The sequence below is a fragment of the Gymnoscopelus microlampas genome (genome assembly GCF_963454915.1).
Source record: "Gymnoscopelus microlampas genome assembly, chromosome: 13".
Lineage (NCBI taxonomy): Eukaryota > Metazoa > Chordata > Actinopteri > Myctophiformes > Myctophidae > Gymnoscopelus > Gymnoscopelus microlampas.
In genome coordinates, this window is record NC_139950.1 from 40,607,235 (window position 1) to 40,626,257 (window position 19,023).

Here is a 19,023-nt window from a genome sequence, read left to right on the forward strand (position 1 = left end):
GTGAGAGTAGGAAGAGAGAAGGAGAGGGAGGGAGAGAGAGAGAGAGAGAGAGAGGGAGACCAAGCAAGCTTCATTAATAAAGGCACGTCCCAGAAGCCGCGTGAGAGCCTGCCTGTGCTGCTCTCCTGTAAATCATGAGGGGACTCCCATGCTGCTGTTGGAAAGGCAGAAGACGGAAACTAATTCATTTTTATGTGCTGCGCTCCGAGATTGAAGGTTCTGGCTTGCGCATGGGAGGCCCCTAACTGCGGGACGACACATACGACATACGTATGTGTATATTTGTATGCACAGAGAGTATACTGTGCTGGGGGGGTCGTCACGTGTGTGTCTGTCTGTTTCAAGTGTTTGCTTTTTGGGGGGATTTTTTTTATTTTTTTATTGTATGGACGTCAACGCTGTGGTTCCTGTCGCAGGAGTGAAGGCGGAATCCGACGTGTTGCACGAGTTCGGGGCAGCAGGGGAGGGCCCCGGGCGTGGCGTGCTGCTCTTCCCGGAGATCTGCACCATGGAGCTGCAGCTGCTCGCTGCTGGCTCGCCGGACCTGGAGGTTCTGAAGCACGTGTTCCACAGCCTGCTGGGGGCGGTGCGCGCCAACCCTCACAACGCCTCCCTCCTCTACGACCAGGTTTTTTCCTTTTTTTAAATTCTTCTTCTTCAAGTTCTTCTTCTTCTTCCCCTCCTCCTTCTCGTCCTCGCCCCTTCTCCTTCTCAGCTCCTCACTGCTACATCATTCTGTTTTTACTTGCACGTCTCCTCCCAGCTGTGTTGTACAGTGTATGGATGACACATGTTATGGTCCACACAGGGCGGAGTCAAAACCATCCTTTCTGGTTTCCACAACATCCTCAGCCAAACAGACCCCTCCTTGACAGGTTTGTCTTATTGTTTGGGTTTATTTTATTTGTAGTTGTTGTTTTTTTCTGCAGGACAAAAAAAGCCAGAATACTTTGTCCACCAGCCACATTTACTTGATGGACTTCATCAGCCACTTGTTTTATTTTACAAGCCAGCTGGCATTTAATAAAATGGAACAGGCCCTGTCAATGATTACTGCCTTGTAAAAGTGGCTGGATGGGTTGTATGTTATTGAAGGATGTCATTATTCACCAGTTCTATGGGAATAAACTTATGTGCACATACAGAAGTACTGTATTTAGTAACTGTGGGAAGTCTTAAGGAATGGCTAAAACAAGAGTAAAGAAAATAAATATAAAAAAAAACATTTATCGTTCTGGGTAGCATTTGATAAACAGTATGGAAACACAATGGGCCCGATTCTGCTGGTTTTAAATATCAGTGTAAATAAAGTGACTAAAGGAGGGTGTATTTTATCTAAGCAAAAACCAACGTGCACAAAGGGGTGTGTAAATCCCTGATATGTGCGGATCACAGTTGTTCCTCATTTTTGCCTGAAGGTCGGAGGCGCGTTCATTTAGAAGATCCTTGGCATTGCTCCACGCCCCCATTTAAGACCAAAAAGCTGTTTACACTCAAAATATGGGTGTAAACAGCCTAGTGAATCGGGCCCAATGTTTCTAATCCATATTGATCTCCTCCTCTGTTTTAGTTGTCTTTTTTTTCTTCTTTGTTATTTAATTGAAAAAAAAATCACAACCAGGGTGAAGCCAAAGAGACATTTCTAGCAGTGGATAATAAAGTTATCTTGCTCTCTCTCACTCTTTCTATCTGTGTGGTGGTCCATTCTGAATGCATGTTGTTTTGTTTTGTTTTTCCACCAACAACAAGGGCTCATGCTGGCTCTACTGGCTGTGAGAGATTAATAGTTTAGAAGGAACACTCTGTCTGACTGGGAGAATGTTACATTCTGTTTGTTAGTGTTTCTGTATGTGTTGCGTGCCTGTGTGACTGAGTGAGGTGTTATTGCGTAATCATCTTTTCATTGGTCTATCCAGATTGCCAGACTGTCCTAGTGGAGCTGCTGGTTGCCATGGTGATCCGGCGAATCACAGCCGAGGAACTGGCCCTGTTGATTTTGCTCTTCCTGGAGAAAACCCCTCCTACGGTAAATGGCAAACCTTATCATTCACTAAACAATCAACACTGTTAGCTTAATGCTGACCATTCATATTGTTATTTTTCCGTCGCTTTGTTGGCTTACCTTCACTGTTGTTAACACCATTGACCAAGGCCCATAGTGTTCATCCTAAGTTCATAACATCTGCGCCTTCAATCTTTTAAAGAATCTTGAACATAATTTGTGCTGCTGTAATGATTAGATGATCAGACACCCACTCTGCATTGCTCCTGAGTCCTGAGAAGCCATCAACACATGCGGCAGTGCTCTCCTGGGACTGTCTTCACTTCATAATTAGCACTGATGTGTCAGGAACCAACTTGATGCTAACTAGTTATTACCACAGACCTGTTGTTAATTTGAATCTGACAACCAGCCAACTGTTTTTAGAAATGAGGACAGGGGTGGTAGCACATCTTCAAGATCTAGGATCTTCTGAAAATGTTTTACTCGGTCCATGTAAGCACTATATGCTTTCATAATGACGAGTAATGAAAATAGACGATCTACAAGTTCACAACACATTGCATTGCGGCGAGTAGTACCCATTCCTGGGGTGGATTTACTGTATATCATAGGGAGGGCAGTGTATTGCAGCACAGCTTACTTTTCAAAATCCATGATCTGCTATTATCATTGCGAGACACGATATAACCAAGTACAGTACATGTACAAATCAGGTTTAACGTAGGCTGTGATAGTGTTGCATGTTGCCTGCGCTGTCTATTAGATGCCTGTATATATTTGTTTGTAAATAATAGATATAGAAGCATGTCATCATGCCAAGAACTCTGTAATATTTACTTGCTGTTGATCTCTATGCTATGGAGTCTCTCTGGGTTACTTGAGGTTTGATGCCGAGCCATAGGGTGGTCCGATATACATTTTTAACACTTAAGTGGGAGTAGGACTGCGGGCTGCGGAGAGCACCCATCAGTGCACACACACACATACACACACACACACTTGCGCACATGCATTGTACACCAGTTAGTTCTTTATTCCCTTTGACTGAAAAATAGGGTCCACAAAGTCGGCTGACTTCATAAGTTGAGTAAAATCCAGAGTGTTGACATAACATTTTGTATCTGACCCTTACAGGTCCGTTCTTACACTCAGAGTTTGGCCGTGTGTAGACCCACTGCTCATTCATATTTAATAAATCATTTTAAAAATGAATAGATGACAGTCAGCCGTTTCCCTCTAACCTCCTGTCTTCCCCGTGTGCTGCCAGGAGATCCTACTGAAGGGCATCCTGCAAATCGTGGAGGCCAACATGCAAATGGAGCCTCTTCACTTCCTGTCTTTTCCCATAATCCTCGGGGCCTCCACGCCGGGCGGAGTCTCCCCGGGCTCCAGACAGAGCAGCGCCGCGGGGGGCAAAGGCGTGGGACTGCTCTGGAGGGGCAAACTGTCCCCCGGCCGTAGGGACGGGGACGGCGAGTCACGACCGAGCCACCTGCGCACCTCTCCCTGGCATGTCGCCCCGCTCCATCTGCCTCTGGTGGGGCAGAACTGCTGGCCCCACATGGCCAGTGGCTTCAGCGCCTCTATGTGGATGAGGGTGGACGAGCCCGAGGAAAAGGATGCGGATAAAGACAAAGGTAAGACACGGTCTTCCTGAGATACTTCTTTGGCCCACGTTTGATGTCTCTCTCTGTATACATATTGTCGCTGTCGGGTGGAAACCGACTGATACTGATACAAAACTTTTCAGTAAATGGAAAAAAGAACCTGTGTTCCGATGGATCCAATGTTATTATTTAAACCCACAGACGGACATAACGTAACCACTTTCACTATCGAAAATAGCGGAAATGGCCGATCGACAAGGTCACAACGTGTCACGATGTGACGCATTGTGAGCTTGTAGATTGGCAATTTTCTCTAATTTATAAAGAAAAAAACATAACAATTTGAAGTAATAATCCTACTATAATTAAGGAAACCTCTGTCATCAAAGGGAACCTCTGTCATCAAGGAATTCTGTCATCAAGGATTTTTTTCATCAAAACCTGTGTTCAGCAGGGTTCTCCTCGATGGCTTGAGCAATTGATCTGAACTTGCACAATGGACTTTCATATAAAGTTTCTGCATGACAGCAACAATATGAATCCATGTCGTTGATTCTCCAGAGGAGGGGAAGGCCGCCACAGCTGAACCCCATCAGGCAACCTCCCAGGCCGGGCAGAGGAGAGTGGACGAGAGCCTCATTCACATTCTCTCCATGGGCTCCAAGGCTCTGATGCTGCAAGTGTGGGCGGACTTCTCCACAGGATCACTCACATTCAGGTGAGAGCCTGAGTGGGTTGAAATGTCAATAAGAAGTGTATGGTATAAACAAAAGAAAACAGGATTTATAAGTTGCTGTACAATGAAAATAAATCAATACATAAAAAATCAAACAGAAAAGAAACAACTGAATGCTTTCTTTATCGCCAAGAGAAGGAGCAAGGTTGTTCCATAGATTGGTCTCTGTGAAAACTCAGTCACCCTTAGTTTTTAGCATAGATTTAGGCATAGAAGGCTTTAGTCAGAAGACCTGAGAGATCTCACAGTGTCCTGAGGGCACAATAATTCAAATATGTAAATTGGGGCCAGCCCCTGTAGGGCTTTTATGTGATTAAAATCTTTTTTTAAATGGATTCAGCAGTCAATGAGTAACCAGTGTGCGGCAAGCACTGTTGTAATGTGTGACCTGCGACGTGTGTGAAAACCACAAAAGCAGCCACATTGTGTACCAGCTGGAGCTGATACACAGACTCATGGTGGTGAACAGTGTGAATTACAGTGACTATAAGTTTTCTATTAATAGTATTAATATAGTACACTACAGCAGTGGTTCTCAACCCGTGGGTCGGGACTCCCAGGGGGGTCCCCACATGATTTTTGGGGGGGTCCCCTTGATGACAGTGAGTGACAATTTGAGGACTTTTAAGACCTTTTTAATGCAAAAAAAGACCATTACTGCATCAAAAGTAATACATTGTCAATTAGTATTAAAGGGTCTACACCATGAATTTTAACTTTTTCTTCATTTTTGTGTGTTTTTGGTCTCCCCCACCTCTCTTCTGTTCCAACAAATACCCGACTTCGAGCATGCAGGCTTTCATAGGCTATCTGTGGTTTTTATGTAAATTGGTCTGAAAACAGTCCGTCAGATTTGTTCCCCCACCCTACGTCACGTCTGGGAACAATTCCTCCCGTTTTTCAGTTCTAACCAAAAAAAAAAATCCCCCCCAAAAAAAAAAAAAAAGTTTTTTAATTTTTTTTTTTTTTTTTAATTTTTTCTTATTTTTTTTTTTTTACTTTTCCCACACAGAACCAGGACATAACATGCATACAAACTGGCTCACTAGCGCCCCGTGCCAAACAGGACAATGTGGTATTGCAGGTGAAAGTGCTTTATAAGCCAGAGAGAAGTTAGTTGGAATGAGTATATCTGAGGCTTGATTTAGGCTCAAACCTTTTGAAAAACGTTTGAGGGACATAAACAATATGATATCAAATATTATTATTTTTTTTTAAATTCATGGTGTAGCTCCTTTAAGAAAGAGGCAAAACAAAAATATTTATCTGTGGAATCGAGTCAAACTAAATGTAAGCTAATGCCTCAATTGCTATACAATTCCAAGTGCTTGTCAAGGTGGGGGGTCCCCAGTTCCGATATGATTATTTTGGGGGGTCGCGTCCTGAAAAGGTTGAGAACCACTGCACTGCAATATAGTAGTTCTTGTTGACTTAACGGCATGGAAGTTTAAATGTATGCTTTGCACGTCGCGTTGAACGACACGTTGCACCATGTGTCTCACGACATTCTGAGTTTTGAGCATTTATATCGTCTGCGACTTGCCAACAGCGTCGACACAAAATGTAAACAAGGAAGTGAATGAGGTCTTGTGCATCTCCGTGGTAACGGAGATGCACAAGACCAATTAGATTGTGTGACGCTTTTTACGACTCTTGAAGCATAAATTGACCTTTAGTGGCCTTTGATTTGTCCCACTGCTTAAGCTGTATCTTCCAGCATGTAACAAATCAGCTTTTTCTTCAGGATTTGTATAGACCCGAATGATGAGATCAAAGCAGGCCTGTTGGCCCAGGCCCAGTCTGGTGAGGGTGTGCTGAAGCCAGGGCTGTGGCAGCACCTGGGCCTTACCTATACCCAGCAACCTGAGGGCAAGAAGAACATCCATGGATGTCTGGTGGTTTGGGTGTGTGGAGTCAAGTAAGAGATTAATAATAATAATAATCATAATAACAATGATTAATGAATGGAGCCCAACCAATGCCACTTTTTTTTAATAGATCCCCATTTTGGAGAGTCCTAGACCACCTTTTACCGATGTTTTGACAGATTTTCTGTCAAAAGGAATAAAATTGTTCTAATAAAGAATCAAGCTATAAGCTAACAAATAAATGAAAATAACTTTGGCTGATTTACAAGCTCACAACACATCACGTTGTGACACGTTTTGAGCTTGTAGATCTGCTATTTTTTAACACTTTGAAGTTTTTCACTTAATTCATAATCATTGGGACACATCGACTGCATAATTACCGATGCCACCAAATAATGGCCTGTATATCAGTCAGACGATACGGTCAGACGATTCGGTCAGGCTCTAATACTTGATGATGATAATAATAATAAGTCAATACATGTACAAAGAAAAATGTAATGTAATCTATTGATCTAACTGCCAATTGACTGTAATAAAATGTGTGTGTGTTGGGTACAACAGGAGGTGTGAGGTGTCTCTGGACTACACGCTGCCCAGGAAGTCAAGTCTGTCATCAGACAGCAACAAGACGTTCTGCATGCTGGGCCACTGCATGCCCTCGTCTGAAGAGCTGCTCAAGCAGGGAGGTCACTGGAACATGGGCACCGTTCTTCTCTTCAATGGTAGGAGTCCTCTGGTGTTGTTCTAGCTGGAAGCATGCCTATGATAAGCCCTCCCACTCTTTAATCCCCCTCAGGCCAGCTTCTATATCACCTTCATGATCTATCCCCCTTTTATACCTTTTAAGTGCATGCTCGCCATCTGGCCTAAATCCCCTAAGTTATTTTGCAATGGGGCCTCAATGGTGCGCTCTACCGGTAAATGGATGCCTCTGTCTTCTTTTAAATCTTCCAGGTCAACATGCCCATCAAAATCTAAACTCTCTTTTCCAGTCTCAATTCAGAGGTGATGCACGTGATATGTTGGCCACTTAATTTTATATTTAATTGTATGATGGTGTCACACGAAAATAGCCGATCTGCATTGCAATGTGATACGTGGCGAGCTTGTCGAGCCTGTGGCTTGTAGAGCTTTTGAAGATTTTTTTGCCTATAATGACATGGCTGGTTGAAAGTGGTTAAACGCTGCCGCCTACGTACATGGTGACGTTTTGTTTTCTAAGTTCTGTCTGCTTGTGCGTCTCTTTGCGAGGCTGTTGCCAATGTGGCATGCAGCATGCTGTAGATTCTCGGCATTCCCCGGGCAGGCATACAGAACACTTCCCTTGTTGCCTCTAATTGGCCGTGAATGGCCTCGCGGCCAGGCATTCTCAACCTGTGAACCTGTGAACCTCTGTTGCCGTCGGAACACATAATAACTCCTGGAAAAACAAGGACTGCTAATTGCACCAGAGGATCATCAACACCTAACAGATGCCGTACAGCACTGTTTACCAAACAGTGGGTCTGGATCCAAAATATCTCCTTTTTTCCGTTTTCCTACATTAAAAAAAACTAATTTAATTAAAATAAAATCACAACTTTTCATCAATCGAAAACAATTCCATATTCATAAATACAATGAAAAAATGTAATCATTTCCATAAATATATATTTTTTTAAGTATAAATTTAAAAGCTCCACAAGCTCACAACGCAGCGTGAAGCGGCGCATTGTGAGCTTGTAGAGCTGTTATTTTCACCAGTTTGAGTCCCGGGCAAACTTCTAATTTCCCTTTTCGGTCTTGAGATAAAAAGATTGGGAACCACTACTGTATGAACGAGCACCCTGCCGCCTCTGTAGGTTCACTGGCTATGCATGAAGCATTGCTGTGTAGTTACTTTATTGTTTTAGGGAACACTGTGTGTTGGTAATACATGGGCTAGAATCTAAGTCATATGTTCCGTTTTTCTTTGCGTCCTACCTTTATTTGTTATTTGCTGTTGCTGTGAAAATATGGGCTGTCTGATAACGATAATATCCACAATATCACGATAAGAGGGACAATAGAGTGCTACAGTTTGTATTGCTAAAACCTGGAAGTGAGTTTGCAGTGGTTTCCCTCTCCAGATTTCAAATACTATTTACCATTGGGTTTTTCTATTCATACAGACGGAAAATGAGGTCTGTCTTTAAACATAAGCTTTTTTTTGTGGCTTTTTATGCCTTTATTATAGATAGGAAAGTAGGCTGACAGGAAAGGGGGAGAGAGATGTGGAGTGACACACATCAAAGGTCGTCGGGATCGGGACTTGAACCCGTGACACACTGTCAGGCTACATTCTAGCCTAGGTGCCTGGACCACTACGCCAGCGGTGCAGGCTCTTTAAACATAAGCTTAACAGAGTTTCCTGTTTTGTTCTACAACATAAATTGCACAATTATTATCTTAACTATGAATGTGTTTTTATTTATATTAATTGCCTGTGTCAAAAAAGAAAAGTGCTGATTTGGGAAGATTATCTTGTGGAACAAAATGTGTTAATGCCATAATAAGCCTTTGTTTACTTCAGAGATTATTTTCTTATCCAAAACCCAATGCAAAAATTCCATTGGCAGTCTGCAGTGCTAAGTTCTGCTTTGGCCTACAAAGAGACTGTAGCACTCTTATCGCCTACTTTTCTGGGGGGAAAAGAGACTGATCACTTCACAGTTTTCTTTTCTCTGTGTGTACTTCTTATTCAGGTTCTCGAATAGGATCTGAGGAGGCCTTCTACCTTTACGCCAGTGGGCCTGACCTCACCTCCATTATGCCCTGCAAATACGGTACACCCAGTGCTACGTTCTCCAAATATGTCACCCAGGAAGGACTGAAGTGTGAACACGTACGTGAGCTGCTGATGAAGAACAAAGACGTGGATACAGCAGCACTCGTTGTAAGGAGGAGGATGATAATGATGATGATGGAGTAATTTCCCTGACCTTTATTAGACAGTAGATTAATAAATATGTGCACTTCACTGCACAATGAAAACAGAACATTCATTAATGTCATTAGAAATTTGTTCTTGAAAAAAGAGCGGAGACAGTATTGTCATGTTGTCACTACTTCTTCATTTACCCAGTGAAATGTATCATTAAGGAAGCAAGTCCTTTTTATTACGTATAATGCATATTGCACCCACTAATGTCAATAATTATCTTTCTTTGTAGTCATTTGTTTCTGCTGCTACCCATATTGGCTTTTACCTTTGGAAGTCTGGAATCAGTTTTTCTGCACCCTAGCGTCCCTTTCATTCACTGAAAATATCAGATCTACAAGCTTACAATGCAATGTAGAGGGATAAAAGAGAGCAGACCAAGTACAGGTCAATTAAGTATTAGGTTACTAAGTATTTAAGGGTTTAAGTGTGTAAATGCAAATTGCTGCTTTATTTCCTTTTTTTTTTAAATCATTTTTATTACAGAAAAGGATTGGGTTACAGCATAGAAAGACAGATTGAAGTACATATATGTATATATACATATTTTTTCTGTATCCCCCCTTTTCTCTTTTCTTTTTTCTCCCCATAACCCCCCCACCCCAGAGGACTATGACCATACTGTCAACCAGACAAACAATGCATTATATCAAAGGCTAAGTAAAGGAAACACAAAATAGAAAATGCATCCAAATAAAAAATAAAGAAATAAATAAAAAAAGATTAAAAAGAAAAAAGAAAACACTAAAGCTTGGTAAGTGCGTACAATTGTAGCATATACCCTTGTGAGTGGTAGGTGCTGTGTACAGGTTTAAATTGCTGCTTTATTTCCTGTTAACAGTGTTTCTGCTAAACAAACACATTTTTTTTAATACAGTGGTTCTCAAAGTGAGATCCAGGGACCCCTAGGGGTCCTTCAGGGGCTTTCAGGGGGTCCCCGGCAAAATTACTTATAGCATCAAAATTAGTTAAACCACTTTAACCCTATATATATTGGCCCCTATATATATTGGCTATCTAAAAATAGCCTATACAAGCTCACAGCGCGTTGCGAGCTTGTAGATCTACTATTGTAGATCTGCTATTTTCAAATCTTGAAAAGTTTTAGAAAAATGTAAGAATACAAATCTTATATATGTGGTCCCTGCCACAAAATATTTTCAGATGGGGGTCAGTGGCTAAATGTATTTTAATTTGGGGGTCCTGTTTTGAGACCTTTACTAATCACCTTTACTCTAATCAGATGTTTTGTTTATTTATAATTTGGTATTCAAATGAATTTTTTAATTTAAGTCCTTAGTAGATGGATATTTTAATGACACATTTTTCTGGAAATTGCTTAATATCTTATTGTTAAACATGTCAAACACGACTTTGTGTTTTGGACAGGAGTGTTTGGCGGTGGTCTATGCTCCGAGCAGTCCCAGACTCTACACCATCTATGAGCCTGTCATCAGACTGAAGGGCCAGGCTAAGACGGTGGTCACCCAGCGTCCTTTCAGCTCCAAGGAGGTGCAGTGCGGTGCGTTGGAGCCCCACGCTCTCAGGACTTTGCTCCCCACCGAAACCCAGGGCTTGCAGAGTGTCCTGCACAAGATTGGAGGCACCGGAACTTTTGTCTACCTCTTTGCACAGGCAAGGATATCCCATTTTTTTTACTGTCAAATCTGCACCCTGTAGTTTTTTTTTTTTCCATGTCCAGGCTGTGCTGCTTTGAAACAAATATTTATAAAAAATCCATTTATTTTGCCAGAGAATACAGTTAGTTGCCGGGAACACTATGACTCACTGTTGTTTTTAATCCATTAAGACCGGGAACGCATCTGTGTCATTTTAGATTTCTTTGGCTGTTCAAAAATAGCAGATCTACAAACTCATTGCGCGGCACTGAGTGCCGCCCTACGAGCTTGTAGAACTGCTATTTTTGAAAAGATCTTGGAATACGTATATTTTTTTAAACAACATGTTTAACTCAAATCTTTGCTTCTGGGGGGTCCCTGGAACAACATATTTTGATGGGCATCGGCGGCCAAAAACATATAATTTTGGGGGTCCTTGACAAGAAAAAATTTGAGCACCAATGATATAGCAACAATAGTTATTCAGAAAAATCAAGACATTTATTGAGACATTTGACAGTTACAAATGTTAGCTTAAAAAATATATACATTGCACATTTCCCACGATTTAAAAAAATATTGCATATCTACAAGCTCATAGCGCTATGAGCTTGTATATCTGCTATTTTTTTAGTGGCCAAAGAAATCTATAAATGACACGGATGCGTTCCCGGTCTTACTGGGTTAAAGACGTGAAGTTATACAAACTTTTTAATTGCTGGCGTACGGTTGTTCCTAGTTGGCCAAACTGAATGTGTTTTGGTGTGTGTTTCTCCCTTTGGCCCCTCCAGGCGGTGGAGCTCAGTGACTCTGAGCAGACTCAGGCCCTGGCCCTGCAGGTGCTGCTGTCCCTGTCCAAGATCAACCAACACCGCATCCACGAGATGGACCGTTACCATGGATACTCCATGATCCACCAGGTTCTCATCAAGTCCAAGTGCGTCGTGGGTTATCACATGCTGAAAGTGAGTCACAGCGTGAGCACACTTTGTTTTTGCCCCGTTTAGCATGTGTGTTCACTGTACACACAGGCCTGTCACAATTATCACATAATCGTCTAATCGCAATTATTTGAGACTAGACCATACCCGGTCGGCGCGGCGCATCCGTGGGGGGATATGCGCACATGATCTGGCAACCCGGGAGGCAGTTCGTCCCATAGCTGGGCAGCCCCGTAACCATGGCGACAGTGTTTGACACAAAAACGCTAATAAGAAGCTGAGATTTGATGAAATTGAAAAACGGGCTTCACAGTTGCGTTCAGATGGTAATGGTCAATGGCTGTGTGCAAAATCAGAGCAATTGGTCCAGCCAGTGAGGAGAACCGGGTATCTTCACTCACGTACTCACCACCACTACAGAGGTTACTAGAATTATAGTAGGATAATCGCAATTATTTTTTACATGATCGTCATAATCATATCCATGTTGAAACATTTTCATATGTTTTCACACATTTTCAAAAATATGTGAAAATAGCCGATCCACAAGCTCGAAAAGATCTGCTATTTCCACTATTCATGTTTTTAAGTATAAAGTTATTAAATTATGCAAGTTATTTGTCATATCCGCCCCTGTGCACCTTTTTTGTTTACGAAGCCTAAAAGCCAAAAAGAAATGTAATTTTTATTCATAATGTTCCAATGTTCAACGACCGAAAAACGCAATTAAACAGTCGATCACAATTCTTTGCGAGTAAAATGTCTTAATCGTGACAGCCCTATGTACACACACACACACACACACACACACACACACACACACACACACACACACACACACACACACACACACACACACACACACACACACACACATGCACGCGTACGTACGTACACACACACACACACACACACACACACACACACACACACAAACACAAACACAAACACACACACACAAACACAACCTTTGTCCATTGATGGTGTGTTGTTGCTTTTTACCGTCATTTTCACCTCTAATGATGACAATGTCCATCTGTCTGTCCGGACAGACGCTTTGGTCGGTTATTTGAATAATATAAGTGTTAGCAATAAATTGCCTGGAAGTGTATAAATCCTTCTGTGATCATGCCAGGGGGCGCTCTCCCATAAGCGAAACATTGAGTGAGTATTAGAATAAATAACGACTTGCCTTCATGCTCCCCTGAGGATGAACCGTGCTGATTTTGGTGAACCGCATGGCCTTTCCTCCAGTGCTCCCCTTAGACCAAAATATCCCACACAAGATATCTTTAAATCTAACACAATATGTCAACATTCTGGCTGCACTGCCATGGAATGTGCTGTGCACCTTCATGCTCCCGTGGGTCACATGGCACTGCCTCTAGGACCAGCTCACAGTGCTTTTACTGCCCTGTTTTTGCCGGTGCCTGACCCATTATCCCTAAACTTCTTTGCCTTCTTTTACTATTTTTAAAAACTTTTTCAAATAGTTCAACTAGCCGATCTACACCGACACGTTGTGAGCTTGTAGATTGGCTATTTGAACTATTTGAAAATGTTTTTAAAAATAGTGAAAAATTGGAAAGAAGTTCAGGGATAATGGGTAAGGCACTGGCGAAAATAGACTCTTAACCACTTTCAATCCGGTGTACCTGTTTTGGGCTTTTATTATTGGCTCGAATTTTTACACAATTTCCGAAAGTAAATAGCCGGGGAAATAGCCGATGTGATTCTTTGTGAGCGTGTAGATCGGCTGTTTTCGCTATTTAAAAAAATAGAGCTTAAGTGGCTAAGCATAAACTGTATGAGACAAGCTATGGCTCTTAGCTCCGGGCATTTATACTCAGTAGATCGGCTCACTGACAACGCTGTGAGTCATTAATGATGTGGTGTAAGCTGTTAGAAATTCTAGGAGGTCTCAGCCAAGTGATTCTGTGAGACGTTCCAAATTACGACCACACGAGCCAAACAATCTGGCGCACAGTGGTTGTCTTACGGTATAAAGTATAGTTTCAACATCAATGTTTATCGGCAGTGCGATTGATGGGTTTGTAAGTTTGACTTACTGAAGCGGTGCTAGTACGGCTGGCGCCAACCAACAGGCGCAGTGTACTGTACTTGAACTTTTGAAATGTGCCATGGGGAAATCCAGACCAAAGAAAATAAGTGAAGTAAGAGATAAATGTGTAATGCAAGATAAACCTCGCCTTGGAAGTTTCTGAATGTGAATTTTATGTTTTGAGGTGGAGAATTCTCTGATGGAAACAGGTAGTGGGGATACCAGGCTTGTTGTTTTTGCAGTGGAGATAATAACTGCTTTTAAAGAAGGAAATATATTCAAGTCTACAAGTTGCCTCCCCATTTCCATCAAAACAATTGCAACCTATTACTTTATTAAGTATTAATCCCTGCCTGTGTTTGCTTGAACAAAGTGTACTGTATATACGCCTGTATGTCAGCAACTGTTTGTACCAGTGTGGTACCCGTTGTCAGAGTACTTAGTGTAGTATTGCAGTACCTGTTGTCGGAGTACTTGGAGGCCAGTCTGTTACTTGAATGACGCACCAACTTGGAAAAGTTCAGGGATCTCCATATAATGGGCAAGTGTTAACTTTCAACCAATCCGCAATGCCGATTGAGAGAGAAACACACATACCCAGACAGACCGAGGTTTGTGGATTTATGGATAAATATGATAGAAGAAAAATATATTGTACTGTAGCCCATGTTTACGATCAAAGCACATTTATTTTGGGTGCCTAGCATTATGCCAGAAACCTTCTCAGCGTCCCTGGCGTTGTGCCAAGCAGCAGCACTGCACACAAGCTAGTGGTGGTTCATATCTCTTACAACCTCGCTTTATTTTTAAGGTATTTTAGTTTAATTGAGACAGGGCAGTGAGGTTGAAGAGGGCGGACAATGCAATACAAGTGCTGAGGAAAGTATTGAACTGGGCATACTGCGGTTAGATGTTGAACACATTAACTGGCCTTTGTACCATGAAAATTATTCCATCTCTGAGACTGTGGTGCCACTAGGAGGCAGTTTTCTGACCCATCTGTTATTTGACCCCGAGGCTGTGGTTGCAATCGAGCTGTTTGATGGTTGTTTTGCTGAAATGGAATCTGTATGATTGGATTTAAGACAGACACACGGCACCTCTGGTTTTGTTTCGTTTGCTGTGTTGGGTTTTCAGATCTGAGCACACACATCCACAGCAAAATGCATACGTATACTTGCGCAATTATTCATACTTAACCACTTTAACCCTATATACTGTACTTTGTTGACCGGCGTACCCCAGGTGTTTATGCTTGATCCCCTCCTTTTTTCGCTCTACACCAAATCTCGTTGCCAAAAATAGCTGATCTACAGCTCACAACATCTCATGTTGTGACGTGAGCTTGTAGATCTGCTATTTGCTGCAAAGTTTCACCTATGATTACCATGCCCAGAATAGGGATACTATGGTTCAGACAGCTTACACTCCCACACACATTCACACTGAAAACATGGAAAGCCACTTCTAAAGAATGTGGCTATTTGCATATTTTAATTGTTTTCACTACAACATAAATACAGTTTCAAGTAGATTGACATTAGATATGAAAAGTTACGTTGTCATCAGTTTGAATTCATCACTTAATGTTTATCTCATCAAAACTCCTTTTTATTGTGTATACTGAAAGCACTGGTGCGCCTGAATGTTAATGCAGCGGGCTGTAAGATCTGAGGGCTGCTCTCCTTCTTCGTCAGTCCCGAAGGAGTGCAAGATTTATGTCCACCGCAGTGGAGCTGGTCAGTTTAACAAATGGCAGCGCTTGATCAATAGAGACAGGATCTCTCGGGGGGATTGAAGGGCATTGCCTTTGACAGAGCACTAAGTAGCACTCCATAAAGTACAGAGACAATGACTATCAGCATGTTTGGGGCTTAGTGTTTTTGATGAAGTTTGACAAGCACTGTGCTAGTAGAATGTGTATAAAAAAATGACTGTGCATTTGTGGTCTCCCTCCTAGACTCTGCTGGATGGGTGCTGCAGTGGACCTATCCTGACTCTGGGGGAAGATGGCCAGTTTCGTTTGGACACCGACTCCACCGCTGTGGTGCAAGATATCAGGCTCCTCTCCGAGGTCCTACTGGACTGGAAGATCTGGGCCAAAGCTGAGGTAACCATACATCTGTGAATACCTTATATTTGGCCCTGTTCAGACTGGCAGGCCAAATCCAGGCCGATTATCCAGATTGGAGTCGCATTATTTGCATGCAGTCTGAACGGCAAAAAAAAACACATGGAAACAGATCTTTACTAATCAGATTTGAATCACTTTCCTTAGCCTCCAATCTGGATAGGAAATCAGATTTGGGCACAACACGAGCATGTAGATCTGCTGTTTAAAAAAAAGTTGAATTGTTTAAGTATGTCGTTATTTGTTTGTTTGTTCGTTTATTTTCACTTACAAGAACATTTAAAAATGATACACAAAGATTCAGTAAAAATGTGCAGGAGAATGCCTAAAAACCCTCCAGGGGCTTGAGAAGTGACATTCTCCGGGAATATTTGTACATTTATAGGATAAAATTACATCAATGTGGAATATACACATCTACTGTATTACAAATTAAACATTTATAGACATATCATACAGATGAAGAAACAAAACAAAAAATATATAAATATTTAACCAATGGAAAGAATCAACAAGAGCTTGTGAATAAATAATAAGTAAATTTGATCCATTGGAAACCCAGGTTCTTTTTTCCATATCTTGAAAAGAACCTGGGTTTTTGGACATGCAAGGTTTCTGCCCGACAGCGACGATTTGTAATGATAATTCTTAGTTTTGTGATTGATGGATAATAGTGCATTGCTCTGGACTAAGAATGAATGTTGTCTCTGTTTGTGTTGCTGTTAGTGTGGAGTGTGGGAGACCCTGCTTGCTGCCTTAGAAATACTCATCAGGGTGCATCACCCTCAGCAGGTCTTCAACATCCGCCAGTTCCTCAAGGCTCAGGTGGTGCATCGTTTCCTCCTCACCTGCCAGGTGTTACAGGTCAGCCACATCCTTCCAAAAATGTTCAATGTTCAAAATATATTCATGTAAATGATATATTTATGCACATACAGTACCCCCACCCTGTGGAACTCTCTCCCAATAGGGATTCGCCATGCTCCAACACTGGACTCTTTTAAGGCTGCCTTGAAAAGACACCTATTCTCTCAGGCTTATGGCATATACAGTAGTTGTTTGTTGTTTTGTTTGTTCGTTGGTTGTTCATAGTTTTTCATGTAAAGCGTCCTTGGGTTTATGAAAGGCGCTATATAAATTCAAGCTATTATTATTACATACTGTGCAGTGCACACATACACAGATGGATAATATTTAGAAGTAGGATGTACACAGCACCTTCAAACACCTGAAAGTGTGCTGTGACTAACATACAGTACATACACTCTCCCCTAAGCGAGACATTGAGTGAGTAATACGAAAAATAACTGTGCACACAGACACACATTCCCTGGAGGCCAGGCCTGTTGGCCTGTTATAGCGCTACCAGGAGGCAGATTTTGCTATTTCCTCCCTCTGTCTTGTTTTGACTTAGATCTTTTTTTGTCCAAACATCACACCAATCGGTACACATTATATAGTCATGTGATCAAGACAGATCTGTCCGATTTTCATATCATATTCCATCCTGGTTGGCTAACTTTGGCTTCCAAAGTTTACAGGAGTGGCCTGTTTTGAACAAAATGCCTCAAATCATGAACGCTGTGTCCGATTGCCGTGAAACTTGGCACACACATTCCCACTAGGCCCAGGAAGAAATCCCACATTTTTTCAAATCGGCCTCATGGTGGCGCTATAACAGGCCGATTAACGTTTTGGCCTATACTGTAACTCTTGAACTGTAGGTCATTCAATCAAAATTATTTGTACACATTATCTCTGAGGTCATGTCATCAATATGTTTGAGTTTGATTTTTCAGATCCCATTCCAAGTGCCTATGACCAAAGTTTGCGGTCTCGGCGTAGGCAACCCGGCCTGGCGGAGCTTTTCTAGTTATTGCTGTTTTCAATGTTGAGGACCCCAAACCAAAGATTTTTACTCTTCTGTGCTCATATAAGATGTAACTTGAGACTTTTACTGAGACTTTCGTTATGCGTGTCTTTCAGGAGCATAAGGACATGCATCTGACTTCCATCCCGCAGGAAGTCTGTCTGTCATTCGTCAAAATCATACAGGAAGTACTGGGTTCTCCGCCAGACTTGGAACTGCTGAAATTGGTCTACAACTTCCTGCTGGCTGTCCACCCGCCCACTAACACCTATGTCTGTCACACACCCAGCAGCTTCTACTTTTCCCTGCACATAGGTGGGTTGACGCTATTCCTGTATTGAGTTCACTGTATTTCCCAAGTAGGGGTGTAACAGTTAATTGAATTAATCGATAAATAATCGATTAATAATCTATCCCTATTTTCATATTTCATATTCACAATCTTTTTTTAATTCAAAACTGTTGCAATGCGAGGCGTTGAGAACTTATATATCAGCTACTTTAACTATTTTTGCACAACATCGTTGTGTGACAAAGTATAAAATAATGCTTATGTGGTTTATTGATTAATTGAAATATACATAATTTAATATATATCTTACAATAAATGCACCGAATTCCCTATTTGCATTGTTCCCAACTTGCATGGTTCCCGAGTAGGCCGGATGCCCAACGGGCACCTGTCTAGTATAATGAATATAAAAACAAAACCCTGCTTCTCCATTATTCGATTAATCAAAAAAGTTAAAGAATAATCACTAACAAAATAATCGCGAGTTGCAGCACTAATCCCAAGTCATTTGGCATTGGTTTAACTGGTTTCTCTGTGTGTCAGATGGTAAGCTGTACCAGGAGAAGGTCCAGTCCATTATGTACCTGAGACACTCCAACAGCGGAGGCAAGTCTGCCTGCAGCTCTGTGATGTCTCTGTCCCCCACTGTCTTCACTGAGGCTCACACTGAAGGTATACTTATGTCCTACTGGGCTTGCAAACTAATTCTGCCATTCTGTATAGCCTGTAAAACTCAATACAATCGTTTGGTTTGTTTACACTTTGGTTTGTTTGTTTGTTTGTTTGTTTGCACTAATTGCATTATTTCTAATGCCTGATTTATACTTCGTCATACGATAGTGTCTCTCGCCGAAAATAGACGATCTACAAGCTCGTAGATCTGCTGTTTTTGGCAAGCAACAGCATAACTTAAGCATAAGGAGACCA

General features: G+C 41.8%; 1 protein-coding gene across 4 annotated transcripts in view; it reads left to right on the top strand.

Annotated features, from left to right (window-relative positions):
* Positions 1–19,023, top strand: part of lyst (lysosomal trafficking regulator) — a 90,686-nt gene that overhangs the window by 39,280 nt on the left and 32,383 nt on the right. For all 4 annotated transcript variants that reach the window (XM_084077280.1, XM_084077281.1, XM_084077283.1 and 1 more), the window contains 14 exons: positions 417–628; positions 809–875; positions 1,917–2,026; positions 3,273–3,642; positions 4,174–4,330; positions 6,093–6,266; positions 6,784–6,944; positions 8,946–9,136; positions 10,571–10,816; positions 11,592–11,765; positions 15,764–15,913; positions 16,661–16,798; positions 17,921–18,119; positions 18,640–18,768. In XM_084077280.1, coding sequence (XP_083933406.1) covers positions 417–628; positions 809–875; positions 1,917–2,026; positions 3,273–3,642; positions 4,174–4,330; positions 6,093–6,266; positions 6,784–6,944; positions 8,946–9,136; positions 10,571–10,816; positions 11,592–11,765; positions 15,764–15,913; positions 16,661–16,798; positions 17,921–18,119; positions 18,640–18,768 — 2,478 coding nt within the window. The remainder of the gene's footprint in view (positions 1–416; positions 629–808; positions 876–1,916; positions 2,027–3,272; positions 3,643–4,173; positions 4,331–6,092; positions 6,267–6,783; positions 6,945–8,945; positions 9,137–10,570; positions 10,817–11,591; positions 11,766–15,763; positions 15,914–16,660; positions 16,799–17,920; positions 18,120–18,639; positions 18,769–19,023) is intronic.